This window comes from Lissotriton vulgaris, chromosome 4_1 (genome assembly GCF_964263255.1).
Source record: "Lissotriton vulgaris chromosome 4_1, aLisVul1.2, whole genome shotgun sequence".
In the NCBI taxonomy this organism is placed as follows: Eukaryota; Metazoa; Chordata; class Amphibia; order Caudata; family Salamandridae; genus Lissotriton; species Lissotriton vulgaris.
The window spans coordinates 164,677,878-164,693,650 of record NC_141691.1 but is presented as its reverse complement, the minus strand read 5'-3'; the positions used below and the strand labels follow the sequence as shown (position 1 = coordinate 164,693,650).

The window sequence follows — 15,773 nt, the reverse complement described above, 5'->3', positions numbered from 1 at the left end:
ATGGAGAAATCTTTATTTTTTCAACAGAAGTAGTTCCCGTCGTAGACAGAAGGGATTTAAACAACCTTTTGCCAGACATTTGTTTTTCAGATGCATAGTAGGTTCTGAAGTAACCTTTGAGGAAAGTCTATGATGTGATTTCTCCTGATATTTCTTAGAATGATCAGGTGCCTCATGGTGGTATTTCTTAAGGGCCTTCTTGGGGAGTTCAGAAGACTCTTATCAGAGGATCTAGCCCTCGTTAGCGATTTGCCAGAAGTAAAAGAATCATCGTTCTCCCCCTCAGAAACAGGGTTTTCTTTAGATTTAATCCTCTGTAGCCAAACCAGAAGTCTTCACTCTCTGTCCTTGAGGGTCTTCTGTGAGAAGGTGCAACATGTTCCAGTCTTTGACTCGGTGATCAGGATAGAGACAATAAATGCACTTTTTATGAGGATCATCAATATAAAGTCTCTTTATTGCCAAAAGTTACATGGCCGGAATAATCCCTTTCTAATATTCCCTTGGACATTCTGACATGATCAGAATGTCCAAGGGAATATTAGAAATAAATACTTGTCCGACCTGAGACAAAGTTTCTTGAATCAGTAGATTTGAAAGATAAACTGAGTAGAGCTCAGGGAGACTCCCTTCACATGACGTGCAGTAGAAAATCTGAGTGAACGAACCTCTGGGGGGAGGGGGGGGAAAAGGTTCTAGAGGGTGCTGTCGCCTGACTGGTTGTAGACTAAGTTTGGTCTTTTTTTAAAAAAATTAAAGGTCATAGATAGATTAAATTCATGGCTTAGTGCCATTATAGCCAATACTACCAATATGACTGCTTTGACATAATACCATAGGACTCCCACTTTGATGACGGGGAATGATTCAAGCATGTGAATCTATGAAAGAGCCAATACTGGAGACTACAGGTTTTGGCAATAACTGGTCTATTAAGGATGTACTCTATTTTTAATTTTTCACCCAATTTGTCTGCAGGCTTCCTGTGACTAAAAGTAAATCTCACAGAACTTCTGACATGAAACTACAGGCAAGGGACTGGTGCACAATTGGATGGCATGCTAAAATATGTCTTTAAATATTTTCTCAGTTCAAGCTTTGAAAACCTGTAGAGAAAGGAAGTCTACTCTCCTTGTGAAAAATCAATATGTACTAGCAGAGAAACAGTCCTGCTCAATGGATTTAAAGTGAGGTTTGAATCTGTCACCAAGTCTTCTTTGCCCGCTTTGAGAAAATAGCTACAGGAAGATACTTGCTAGGAGACATTCCTGTGTGTACGGAAGGAGCTGATTTTCTGTGGAGAATTCCCATTCCCAGCTGACTGCATTACTCTGAATATAAAGTGTACCAGTCATGTTACGAGAGCTGGTCTACCAATGACAGCTGGGTTCTGCTGTGCTACCTACTGCCTGGGGGGTAGAGTGCTTGTAATTAGAAAAGATCCCAGACGGATGAATCCTGCGGCACGTGAGAACAATACCAATCAACTGGTGTCATGGAGTGACTTGGTTGCAGTGCAAGTGCCATGCGAGAAAAATTATATTTGAGTGGACTGACATCACACGGACCTGCCCTTAATATTGTAGGAATAATTCTAATAATATTTGATTTCCATTGAAAAACTAATTTTGTAGGCCAGTTTCTGTTATAAGACGGAAAATTGCCTTATTTGAGGATTTGGAGGACTAGGCTAAACAAGGAGAACTACAACACAACAAAAGTGTAACATTAGAAGGCAGCTGCTCAAACTTTTCCAGTTCTCAGATTGTTGTAGTCTACACTTTTGAGCCTGGTCTCCTACAATGTCAATCCAAACCTGTGGAGCAGTTATTGGGAATTATTCCCCTAAGAGCTGTGGATACTAGATGTCAAATTCTGACAGACAGAGCCGCAACAAGCACCCAACCACCCTGAAGTGCTCAAACTCAGTTCTAGCTCAAAAAGATGAAGCCAAGTATATGATCTTACAGCTAGTAATGTGTTCAAAAGTAACAAGGAAACTTTAAAGCATGCAATTATGAAACTCCATGATGTAAATCACAGCTATCAAGCTTCAAGTCCAAGAATATTGTTTTACCTGATCTGATAGCGTCTGTGGAGAGGAGTAGCCAATCCGGCAGCCATATGTCATGCATGAAACCTCTGCAGTCATCTCCAGCACATGCGCCAAAGGCAAGTAGCCTATGTAAGTGTCCTTTGGGCTAATAAAGAAGTACATAATTAAATCAGACTATACAAATGTTACCAAAATGTAATTTAGGTCATAGCAGTAAAAATAAATGTGGCCCAAAAGAACGTTATTGAGGGCAACTGTACAAATAAACGCATTCATTAGCACAGTAGAATGACCTTATCTGGGACAATCCCTATTCACTGCCTCAAAGATTGGCTTTTATTATTGCTTTACAAGTGGAGTCATTTCTCCTTTAGGTCACTAGACCTCATAAGATTTCACCTCACTGAACAAATGTAATCCCTTTGCACCCTGCTTCAGGTTAATGATAGTTTTTACAATAAACATTAAGGACCATTCTTACGTCACTCTTGATTTGCGCTTACTACCCCTGATGAGGCATCGAAGCGCTATTCAGCGAGTAGCACGATATATATATATATATATATATATATCCTATATATAGTTTATACACAGATGCACAGAGTGTAATTTGCAATGTATTGCCATTGTTGATTGTGATGAAGGGCTGGCTATAACTCACGAGAGGCAGAGTGTAGGTTTAAAGGAACAAAGTGTGTATGTGTACAGAGTTAGACAGTAGACCAAACAATAGGTTCCAACTATGGACAGAGAAATATTCAATGGTATCTTAAAATAGTCCAAATGAATTAGGTTAATTTGAGCGTCCATTTGCCAATTATGTTGAGTGTACTGAATGGTTTAGAAAGTCATCATCGGTACAATCCACTACTGAACAAAAGTGGAAATAATTAAATACGGTGAGTGGGTCCCTATAATGGGATACCTGAAAAATGAAATTGCAGGATTGAACCCTGCAACTGCATGTTAATTTAAAATGTCATCATGTAGTTGTCAGTCCCGGCATGCAGGAAGAATGAAACTAGCACCACCACAATTGTCTAGTGAAAGTAGCAGCGCTTCATATGTTCTTTTCAATTTTAGCCACGCAAAATTGAAAGTAGTAGTGAAAAGGAGATGGTAAAACAGACATGCCATCATATCTTGGACATACATACAGGGCCCACCTCTGAACCAGAGTACCTATCTGAAACTCAGTGGACTCTTAGCTTAGGAATTTGGTAAACTTACCCCAACCCAGGTATTCTTTCACACTGGCCTGCCATTCCTGCTATCAAGTTGCTGTGGATCATCATCACTCCTTTTGGTCGCCCAGTAGAGCCGCTTGTGTACATGACAACTGCTAGGTCTGTAGGAAGAGGTCTTTCTGATGGCAAGTTCACTAAGAGGAAGAAAGTTGCGCATAAATCCTTCCAAATATGAGGCACAGTATTCAAAACAACGCATTAAGGTGCCTATGATATCTTAGTCGCTAGGACTGATGCAAATCAATCAGCTATACCATTCAATACCAACTGAGAACCCTAGTCCAAATTAACATTTGCTTTTCTTACCATCTGCAAGAATACTGCTTGTGCACAGACGTTACTATGAAGCAAAAGGTGCCAAGAACAGAAAATCGTTTAACCCCTTAAGTGCTGCCGTCGGCCAACGGTCGTCGCGAGCACTACCTTGCCAGTGCTGCGCACGACCGTTGGCCGACTGGCCAGCATTCGTTCTTCGAACGTTCAGCACTGGGCGCAGAACATTCGACGCTCCTATGAGGTTGAGTGAAACCAGAAAAAAACAAAACACTGCCTGTTCTTAGCAAAGTGAAAAGCACTGGGAAATCAGCAATTCACATTCACCTTACTTACTGCACCAAGTAACTTGCGATATTAGACACGCACGCACACACACACACACACACACACACACACACAAAGACACACGAACACACACACAAAGACATACGCAAACACACAAAGACACACGCACACAACCCAGTGACATTCCTGAAAGGTTTTACTAAAAAGGTACCCTGTAAAAGTTACAGGTTTTAACCAATAACCACTGTGTTTATACACTGCACTATTAACCAGTAGTTTAGATGACGTTAACTCGGATTTGTGATGCAGTTTATCAAAAAGAAATGACAATGCAACAAGTAAATGATACAAACAGGTTTAATAAAACGTTAAAGGAAAAGTGCAAGTGTCTTCGCTTACGGTTCTCTGGTTTCTCTCCTAGTCTTTCCACATCTTGCATGTTGTGAAGCGCCATTCCTCGTGGGCAATCTGAGCTGTTACTGATTTTCTTGCCCACGTAGATGACATGTTTGAGACTTGGGATGTCCGATAACACAGGCTGCAGCATCATATGTAAGACAATCACACACAGAAAATGTAAACTGAATCCTTCAAACATATGCATGAATACAGCTAATGTGCACGGATTCTCATACATTGAGGAAAGGGGAAATGAGTTATGATAGATTATCAGAAAGAAAAGGAAGGCTGGGTAAAATCCTGAGGACCCACTGTACATCCATGGCCAAATGAAATCCCTCCTCACAGTATTTGTTTTTAAGTTTCCCATTTTCATTTGCTTGATTAAATGTCGATAGGAATGGTCCATAAAAGCCAACTCATTCTTTACTGGACAGAAACAGATTTGCAAATGCCACCTGCACATTTGAGTTCATCCTTACCTTAAGTTTGGTTTCTAAAAGTTCTGTGCTGGTGAAGAGATACGAGGCCCCAGACTCGTTTAGACCATAGGATACCGCTTCCTCCCCAAGAGTGGCATATAGAGTTACAACTGTTTAGGAGAAGAAGGGGTTGCATGAGAAACCGTGACCTCCAGGAAAGGATTCAACTTAGAACATGTACGGTTCTAGAGACAATCTAGTGTGAGAAGTGACAAGAGCCTAGTTTTAAGTATAATGACTGGGCGCAAAGTAAAAAAATGAAAATGGTACTATCTGAGGTGCAATTTACAGACCACTCAAAGGAAAACTATTAATACAGATTAGCACTGAAACAAATTAAAATACATCCAAACAAGCAATAACATAAGTGTGAATGCGAATGGGGGAGGAAATCAGCCTGCCAAGTAATAGAAAGAAGTATATGTGTATATATGACTTACACTAGATATGTAATATTTAGAAACTGGCAGTATTTTGTTGAAGGCACAAAAAACTATATTCAAAATCTATATGAAGTTTTTTTTTCAAACATCTGCACCAATACTGCTTATACACCGTGACCTTTAAAAAGAATTTCACGACTGCCTCAACTTTCACAAAACTATTTACCAATTTTGTTAAAATGTTATTTAAAGTGATTTCATGCAAAGGAGAATCCGTTGAAACAGTGTTAAGAAGCAAATGACAACTGAAGAAAGTCACCCAGATGAAGAGTCTCAAAAAAAGCAAACAGTAACAGCAGAGCCTGCCCAATATACATGCCAATCCCAGATTTTCCCATACCTTGTACCTTCTGTGGTGACCTTACTCCTAGACAACGGTAGCTATATTTATACCACTCTACTCTTGAAATGCTGTACTGGCTCTCATCCAAAGAGAGGAGAGTTTAAGACTTGTCACAGTCCACAAGCGCCTCTGCAACTTCTAAGGTCCTCTACAACTACCAGCTTCCTAATTTCAAAAGATTGAATGCCAGATCCCTCGCGCACAGGGATGCACTGTCTGGAACGTCCTGGTCTGTCCTTCATGGATTCTAAATTGAGAGGGTTTCTGCTCTGCCTACCACCTGAAAACTCGGACAAGGAAAAATATTCATCCGGCCTCCAATACAGTCTGACAACACCAAAAGCTCTCACTCATCAGTCGACAGGTGCCGATGACTGATCCTGGCCCCAAACGACTCCTTCATAAGATTTTTCCATTAATCCATAATTCCAAGTAGGCACCCAAGTATCTTTAAGAATCTGTTAACCAGTTCAAGGTGTGGCAGAGTAGAACTGCACTATACCCCTCCCCCCACACACTCCCTCAAAAGATCTGAGGCACCCAAAATATGGCAGGCATAGTTTCACAAAAACCCTTCAATGAATAAAACTTATTTAGAAAGTCACAATATTGGAGACTTTTCTTCACTTCGTCAACCCACAGCGGTGCAAACACATGAGATGCATTTTATACTCTGGCAGAACAAATACAAAAGAACGGTACTTGGAAGCGTGCCAAGTAGCCTTGGGCTACTCCATTTGTACAATTCTCAGAAAAAGAGGAATTAGACTTTAACATTGTCGCCATTCTCTCATTTGAACACCTGTCTATTCTAAAACATTGATCCAAGGGATGTCAAGTAAATGAAATCTGTTTAAAGCATGTGCACTGATTCACAGTCCTGGCAGCCTACATGGCAATTATATTGCGCAAGTTACGATGAGATTACAGCTCAGTGCTTTAATCACTAATAGCAGACGAGGCAATGACACAGCTAATGACGCCTTACAGGTGGGGTTTGGCACACAGAGCTAAGAAGAAGGTTTCATTTAAAGACAGTTTGTTCTCCTCTGTCTCACGTTGTGGTCTGCTGATGCACTTGAATGTCTTTTTCCAAAGTGCGATGTCATTTTTTAAGGTTGCATTATGATTTCACAATTGTCTAGTAGTAGTAGTAACAGACATTTCTTGAGCGCATATTTCACCCTTAGGTCTCAAAGCACTTTTGCCAACAACAGTAACTAGAGGGGAGAGACAGAGTTAGAATAGCCATGACTTGAGATCTTTACGAACTTTTTTTATGGTTCGTCTCCTGTCGGGGTTGCATCAGCAATAAGTTCCATAGCTCAGGGGAAATTTTGGAGAAGGACCTATCCCCATTTTTTAACGTGCGTACAAGGGGGATGTTCAAGAGGTGCTTGTTGGATGACCGAAGGGGGCGTCTTGTCAGATATTTAACCAGTTTCTTTACCAGATAGATAGGTCCCTGGTTGTTCAAAGTTTTGTGGGCGAGGCAACATAATTTAAAAGAAACTCTTTTTTAATCAGCAGCCAATGGAGGATTAAGGACCAATCTGGCTGAAGTGTTTTGAAGCACTTGCAGTTTGAAGAGAAGTCTTTCATTAATGGATGCAAACAGTGCATTGCCATAATCTAATCGGTTGATTATTAGGCCTTTGTCCTAGTGGCAGCCTAGCGCTGAGAGGGATCCATTTAAAGATTTTTTTCAAAGAGTGCATTTATCCGTAACTAGTATGGACCAGGGAGTTGATATGGTCCTTCATGGACAATTTGTTGTCCATAACTAATCCCAGGTTACGAACCGTTGTTTTGGGCAAAGGGCATGGTCTGAGTGAGGGAGGCCACCAGTCTGTTGACCATATAAGTGCGTCTCCAAAGAGCATGATCTCTGCTTTGCTTGCGTTGAGAAGCAGATGATTTGTTGACATCCATTTGTTTACTGATGTCATGCATTGTATAAATCTGCCCTGCGTGTCAGTTGGGTCAGCGTCAAGAGTGATCAGCAGTTGTGTGTCGTGAGCATAGGAGATTGTGCTGAAGCCATGGTCTTTGATAATTTTGGCCAGTGGCACTACGTAAAGGTTGAAGAGTGTGGGACTTAAAATGGATCCCTGAGAAACACCAATGATTAGGCTCTTGGAGCAGAAATCCCCTATTTGTACCGTTGTAGTCCTTTCAGCTAGGTAGCTTTTTAGCCATTTCAGAGCCGGGCCCTCGACACCAAACTCTCTTAGGCGTTCTAAAAGAATGTTGTGTGAGATGGTGTCGAAAGCCGCCGACAAGTCGAGCAGGATGAGGATGGCCGATTGTCATTAATCTAGGGAGAGCCTAATGTTGTCAACTATCTCTACTAGGGTTGTCTCAGTACAGTGATAAGACCGGAAGCCTGATTGGGATGAGTCCAGTAGATTATTTTTTTCGAGATAGGTTGACAGTTGCTGGTTCACTGCTGCTTCCTTTACTTTGGTCTAATAGCTTTTTTCCAGTGCATTGGCACAGTGGATTCTGAGAAGGAAAGGGCATCTCATGAAGTTTACCGTCACTTTAAGAGAATTTGAGTTCTCAATGTACTAGCACGCGTATGGAGTTTCATCCCTTATCTGTGCACCATGAACTTCTACACCTAGATCCAAAATGTTTTTTTATTAACAGCAGATTCAACACAACATCAAGGGATGGATTGTGGGTGTTGTGATAGACTGAGAGCAAGGACTAAGGTGCCCTGATCTCTTGTTAGGGTTGATAAACACCTGCCAAGTAAGAAAAAGGAAGACTATCATAATGGCAATGGTTAGAATGAAGAGCAGCATTATCAGGTAGACCACCATGGACTGCGGGTTCTGGGGATAACTTATGCCGCTTTGCACAGAGATGTAGGAAGCTGGCTCTATATATACTATACCAAAGTGAGGTATAGCATACAGAGTCCAATGGAATCCCAAAGGTAGTGTGGTCGAGCAGTAAGGCAGTATCAGAGGCTATTGTTAAGCATTTGTTGTTCACACTCAATAAGCAAATGAATTCACATGCTCAAAGACTGAATTTCAGACCAATTGTTTTTGTATACAAATATTCTTAGTTATTTTACTATCCTAGAACCAAGCAAGCCTTGGACAGATAAGTTGAGAAATACTTTGCAGTAAATATACAGTTTGAAATGTAATTGTAAATGTACTTTGAAATGGTTACAGTTTGAATTATTGGTAATGCAATACTGTGAAATGCACTTGTTACACCCTCAGTGGCACTAGGGCGGCCGGGTGCAGAGAGCTGAGGCCCAATGTTATCCAATAGGGGGCCTACTATTGGTGGCTTCTGGCAAGCAGGCCACTGGGTTGTGGGAGCAACGCTCCTAGACTTTAGCTCAGGGCAAATGGGGAAACAAAGTAGCACCCTAAGCGGCACTCCGGCGGCCGGGTGCAGGGTGCTGTTTCAACGTTGAGTGCCCTGTTGGTTTAAATGGGAAACCTCCGGTTTGCAAAGGCACTGCAGGCACGGGGACGCAGGTCTTCTGGGTGCGACCATTACTTCGAGACGTAGGTTGGGAAGTTAGGGGTTGGATAGGCACCGTCGGTTTGGGCACACAAGGCCGTGGGGCGTAGGGTGAAGGGGTGCAATTTGGGATCAGATTTTCTTACCAGCTCCTGGTCGCGGTTAGGGGGGCTCTCTGGTTTTATGCTGCAGGCGTCGGTAGATCTTGGGTCAGGATCCCCAGGGTGACCTCCTCGTGGTGTTTGCCCACTCGAGCTCAGGCCGTGGACAGCGGATGCAGAGTGGGGCGGATCTGCGGTGTACGGCCGGAGTCAGAGGTTGCAGATGAACAAATCTGGTGTTCACGGGAGATAAGAGTTTTTGTAGTTGAAGGTAGGCAGGTCCTCCAGGGTTTGAGGTTGCTGGCTGCAGGACACCAGGATTTCGCAGGAGCAGTTCAAGGGGGAGACAGGCCGGTAGGGCTGGGGACAAGTCAGTGGGCATCTTCCTCTGTTTACCTGCTGCACAGCTATTCGGCCCTTCTTCGTCTTCTTGTTTCAGGTTTTTGTCTGAGGAAGCAAGGTTCAGGGGTGCCCCTAAATACTATATTTAGAGTGTTACATGTAGGTAAAAGGCAGGGAGAACTGGGTCCCTTCCCTGGGGTGGTACACCCCCTATTATGCCACCCTCCAGTGGGAGGGGGGCATGAGCCTAATGGTTGGTTGGCTGAATCCCCCATCTGCAAGATGGCGGGACTGAGAGTTGTGTTTCACCTCGCCTCTCCCACCTGAGTGGTGGAGTTGTCAGAGGTGGGCACACCTCTCTTCCTCACTTGTTTTTCCTGCCGGTTCTCCCACCCAAAGTGGGGGTCAGAACCATTGGGGACCAATTGCTGAAAGCAGCAAGTGGCCTGGGGAAGCTCACACAGGAGGCAAGCCTTTGAAGCTTCCCCTTCGTGAACCCTGCCCATCCTTGGCACCTTGTCCCAGGAATGTGCATTGGTTGGGGCCCCAGAGAGCAGCAGGCTCTCGACCCAGGGGCCAGAAACATGTCGGGTGGTGGCAAGTGAAAGCAGCCACTCAGCCTGGACACTAGTGATAGGTTAGTTTTCAGGGAGCATCTCTAATATGCCCTCTGTGTGCATTTTTCATTAAATACCACTCTGGCATCAGTGTGGGTTTAATATGCTGAGAGGTTTGATACCAAACTTCAGTTTTCAGTGTAGCCACTATGGTGCTGTGGAGTTCGTAATGACAAACTCCCAGTACCATATACTGTTAATGGCAGCACTGCACTGCCAGTGTTCTAAGAATGGACTTAGACACTGTAGGGGTTTAGGTCATCTGCACCTGGACCCTCACCTCTGGTATAGTGCGCCCAGCTCGAGGGGTGACTGATCTATGCCTGGTCAGTGGGTTGTAGGCATGGCACACAGAGTTGTGTGCCATGTCGACTCTTCACTTTGTTCTGCACCAAAACACGCAGCCTGCAAAGGCAGTGCGTGTGTGTAGAGGTACAGGGCCTCTAAGGGTGACACAATAAGTGGTGTTCTGTTTGTTTACGCCTGGTGACTGAAACAGGTGCATGGATCAGTTCACTTTTGACCACTTAAGCAAGTTTTGCGCATTATTTTTAGTTTTAACTCATTTTGCGCACTGTCTCTATACCATCTTCCGCCAGTGGCTGCCTTTTATACTTATGTCAGCACCCATTGCCGACTAGTGTGCATCTATGGGACTAATGACGGAAAATGTAACCCGTGCCACTTCTTTCTCTCTCTGAATTGCTCCCAACCAGTTTGTGATATGTACACATTCATTGCCAGTGTCCTCTATGGAGGTGGACAATTTTTTTTTTTTAATGGCCCTGCATTATGGTAAGCCAGTGCTGTGAAAGCTTGGAAAATGCGATGCTCTGCACCTTTGTTCTACAGTGGTTTCACTTTTCATGCACATTTGTATTTAAACCTTCTAAGGTTATAGCAATGCTCACTAAACTCTACCAGCCCCTCTCCTCCCCGCCCTTTGGAATCTAATTTTCTGTCAGTTTCTTCCACCATGGAGTTGGGTAAAAATACACATCTGTTATTTAAAAAAAAAAAAAATAACAGGAGTACCATGGAGTTGGGTAACAATATACATCTTCTATTTCAGCGTCAAGATGCCCCGTTGCTGGGGTGAACGTGCGCTTTACAAATACACGTTATGTTATGTTATGAAGGTCTGACGTGGGGAGGGCCAGGGGCACATTATGCCCCACAAGTATGGGCTCAAAAATCCTAGAATGCAAAGCGCTGGGGACAAAAGTCACAGCTGCCTGATGGTGACACATTCTGCCAGGCCGCTTCACATCTGGTAGCACCTCGTCACCGAATCGAGAGTTATGTAATGTTTCACTGATGTGAGAAAGCAGGTGCGCACTCTGGTTCCTGTTCAGTTCCAGACATTTTAGAAAAAAATCTGCAAACAAGGCCTCAAGCTTTAACCTACTTTAATTTTTTTTAATCTGTTTATTAGGTTTTAAGCCACAAACAGACCAATATGAAAACTGTAACTGAGAAGCCACGGTCTAATGCCACGTCCTATCCCTCCGCCCCCCCTCACTCCCATGTCGTTATTATAGTATATTTTGATCCAACAGGCGTCTATGTAACACGTTTTAGAGTCCAGTGGGGGGGGGGGGGGACCCCATCGTAAGCGTTACTCCGGAAGTGGTTACCGAGAAACATACAGTAGTTGAGACCTGCCTCACTCCAGGCATTCTCTTGTGTTCAGTATTAAACCCCTAAAGGAGAAATGCCAATGTTCGTATACAATCACTACTCCATCTAGCTGAGAAGGACTAATGCACATATGTAACCAGATTACAACTCAGTCAAGAAATGCCACTGTGTGTATATAACCAGTAGTCAACCCAGCTGAGAAGTGCTAGTGCCCATATAGAACCAGTATTGCAACCCTGTCAAAAAAGTCACTGCTCGTGTATAACCAGTGTAACAACCCAGCCAAGAAGTGCTACTGTGCATATATTACCAGTATCACAACCCAGTAAAGAAGTGCCGCTGCTCCATGATCGCAATCCAGCCATGGAGTGCTAGTATTACAACACAGCCTTCAGAGATTTTAACCTGGTTCAACAGCTCCTGCCGCTAAGCCACAACTTCTCTTGAACTGGGAGCAAAGCGATTGAGAATTTTAGAACACTGATACAAAAACCATTCAGGTGGTTGCTGGCAAAAAAGCGTTGGCTGCAGACAGGTCACAGGCTTGAATCTCAACAAGTCTACGTCAGTCTTACATCCTTCCGAGGCAGATATACAAGCCTTTTATTATGACTGGTCTGTTCAGTACATCTTTTATTATTGGTTCGTACTGGTTTTTAAGATGAATTCTGTCAGGGTTTTAAGTAGTTAACTTATTATGCAGTTGTGTTGTACTGTATGATTTTTCAGTTCACCAGGGTGAACAGTTTTAATTTGTCTGCTCCGCGGTGTCTGAAGCTGGACTTTATCACTGGACACAGTTTTATAGCTTTCATGCGGTTATGCGCATATGGTACAGTTTAGCTAAGGTGGCCTTTCGGTACTGTGAGGTAGGTTGTGTGGAGTGTGCTGTTGCAGTTACATAGTCATGGTGCCATACTGCGCAATTAAACCTGTTACAATGTGTGACTAAGATACTATGCAGACTCTGCAAGACATGGTCACATGAGTGACCGGTGCGCTGTTGGCTTTGTGAGTAATACGAGTTTGGTCCCATCTTGTATGTACAATACTCTCCTCTTGGACTCGAAAGATGCCGAACAGAGTCAGCAAAAAGCATTTGCAAAGCCAAAAGGTGAGACCTATTGGCTTTGCCAATGCTTGTTATTTCGGGGGTGAGGGGTTTATATCGTGCAAACTCAACCCGAAGGTATTGCAGCACTTTACATGAGTACCAGTTGCGTTACAGATGGACAAATTCATTTTGTTAGTCACAGAAATATTAAGTGATTTGCACAGGATGTTGAGCGTCCCTGCTGAGACTCGAACCAGGGTCTCAAGCTTTGACGCGGACCACTTTAGCAGTTAGGCCACATCCTCTGTTTCTTGGCGGTCTGTTTTATCTACTCTGTTGTACCACAATGTCTTTAAGCAACTCGTGTGACCCTAAACTTCACCAGTGCTAATGTTGTAAATAGTGTTTACTCCACCCAGTGTTAGTTTTCTTTACAGAGTTGATTAAAAGTGTTCATTCTGCTCAAGGGGTGATTCGGATACAAAGGTGTTATGTTTTACGTGCTTTGCTGCCCTAAAAGGGGTTTTAAGCAGGCTGCCTGAATAGCAAGGACAAAAGATTTAATTGCATCAGGTCTCAAGTCTTGACATTGGTGTCCTTTGAGTTCAGGTCCAATTTAAAGGTGTTTAATTTACAAACCAGATTGAATAAAGTGTTATCTTTGCGTTTATGGGTGATTTGCTAGTGCACTAACTTGGCTAGGTTACAAAATACCAGTTAAACAGAAAGTTGAGCTTGCCATTGCAAACTTGTTAAGATAAATTTCTTCCTCAAATAAGTTGGTAACCAATGCAGGGAGAGGCTATCCAGTATATTAAAACATTAAAGATATAAGAAAGCGAAGGTCTAGTTATTACATGGCTAACATCAGGATAATTACTATCTACTGGTATCCACTTACGAGTAATGAAAGGCTTGTAGCAGCTAAGCATTGTGTTGATAATGAGCTAGTCTTACATTGGAAATACACGACAAAAGTTTGCACTGATTCGACAAGCAATGGCAATAGTCCTTGCCCTTTGGCTGCCAAACCGGACAAGTTGAAGTTGCCAATATTTTTTATTTGGTAATGCTGTTCGGACTTTCAAATAATTTTTTTTAAAGCATGGTCTTTCAAAGAAGCCAAACACCATGACTGGAGGGGAGCAGATTGAGGAGGAAAATTAAACAAAAGCCAGGTACGAAAGGGTGGAGGAAAGCAGAGAATCTGAGGAGGAGGAAAAAGAAGCAACACGGATTGCATGGGGCGAGTATCTGAAGAATGAAAGCAGCACACCAAGAACAGAGCAGGAAAATAAAAATAAATGCAGTTACCCAAATGCAGGCAGTACAAAGTCAACTCATAACACAGTAAAGAACAAATACTCCAGAGGCAGGACAAAAAGAATGAGAATGAGAAAGACAATAAAGCCACCCAAACAAGAGAATGGGCGACCCAAAGACCACTATATGTACTTATCTAAATGTAGTTGTGACAAGAGTTCTACAACAGTCAGGTAAGTTGGTCTGTAAGTGAGATCTAAGAAGTGTACATTTGAGAGATCTTTACTCAACATTGTATAAGGAAATGGGTATGAGCTTGGTGTGTTTATAATGTACGCTTTCAGAGCTATAGCAGAGGTTCTACTGGTGATGGTATACAGTCCTACATGAAGGATTGAGGGTAAATTCTCAGCAATATATATTTAAATAAGACTAACTGATTTACTTCAGTTAGATCTGATCAGTAACAGTGAGATCAGCCTTACTGGATCTGATGGGTGTTAATCATGGGTATGTCTTATTAGAGTGTGGCATGTCCATGACAATGGAACCTACATCCTAGTGTCAAACGGTATTCACCAAAAATAATAGTCTCATTTAATATTGTTGCACTGGTTGCCAATTGGGGAGTGAGCCTGCATATACACACAAATCCCACTTGTTTTTATATACGTCTTCATACTGCACATCGCAGATTTCGGTCTATTGTAAGTGACAGGTCTTACCATTGCCAATTTTAATAGTAGTGAACTTCCCAACCTCAGACGGAAGAGTCTCAAACTCAAATTCAGATCACTGTAGATGCCAGAAGCACATTACCTCAGAGAGCCATCTTGCAGGAGTTAATATTTTTATATTTAAATATTTCTGAAGATCAAATGGTGGGAAAGTTCTAATATGAAAAAATAAACGTTTGTACGTACGAGGAAAGTTGTACTTGAAGCAGGCCTGTGCTGCAATCATCCACTCCGCCCGCGTTTCACAAAAAATTGCAACCGTACTCTTTGGCCTCAGTCCTAGTGCAACCAGACCGCTTCCAAAATGATTCACCCGGGCATTTACGTCTTCATAGCTCTGCCATTTGTAGTCTCCAAGGATCCACTGTTGAAGAGGTAAAGTAGAGTAATAAAAAGACATGAAACTGATACTCAAGTAACATAAGGAAGCTGCAAATCTGACTTATTTACAAATACTGGCTTACTGTAAATAGAGACCATATTACCAAAAAGTCCAAAGTTAACTGAACTACATGGGAGTGTATTTGTAGTAAATATTTACCAATGAAATTAGTTGCATAGTGGGAGGTTTAGGTTATAAAAATATCAAACCTCCGGCAATTCACCATATTAATACACCTACTTAATAGTATCCTCCACATGAACTTCCATCCACAATTAGAGGAGTGTTCAGCTGGAGGCCACTTATGGTGCATGGGGCTCAACCAATAAAAGATCTCACTGAGAGGGAAGAAACAGTTTACCTACCTATAATTGCAACCCATCAGAGTTAGTAGCTTTGATATATTTCCATGAGTTTACTTATTCTGACTTCAGGCAGGGAATGCTGGTTAAAAATGACACACAACAATAAATAAATGTATTCGAAATAGTAGTGTTTACAACCTATCTAGGAACGCACAGGCAAATAACTTTTCCAGCACTCAGTCAGATTCAAATGAATCAATGATAAATAATTGCAAAAATAAATGAAGGAAGCTATGAATGATGCTCCC

At 42.4% G+C, this 15,773-nt stretch overlaps 1 protein-coding gene across 10 annotated transcripts in view; it reads right to left on the bottom strand.

Annotated features, from left to right (window-relative positions):
• Nucleotides 1-15,773, bottom strand: part of ACSL4 (acyl-CoA synthetase long chain family member 4) — a 264,204-nt gene that overhangs the window by 116,061 nt on the left and 132,370 nt on the right. For all 10 annotated transcript variants that reach the window (XM_086918443.1, XM_086918444.1, XM_086918447.1 and 7 more), the window contains exons 4-8: nt 14,965-15,142; nt 4,746-4,855; nt 4,264-4,402; nt 3,287-3,437; nt 2,078-2,201 (exon numbers count right to left, since the gene is read on the bottom strand). In XM_086918443.1, coding sequence (XP_086774569.1) covers nt 2,078-2,201; nt 3,287-3,437; nt 4,264-4,402; nt 4,746-4,855; nt 14,965-15,142 — 702 coding nt within the window. The remainder of the gene's footprint in view (nt 1-2,077; nt 2,202-3,286; nt 3,438-4,263; nt 4,403-4,745; nt 4,856-14,964; nt 15,143-15,773) is intronic.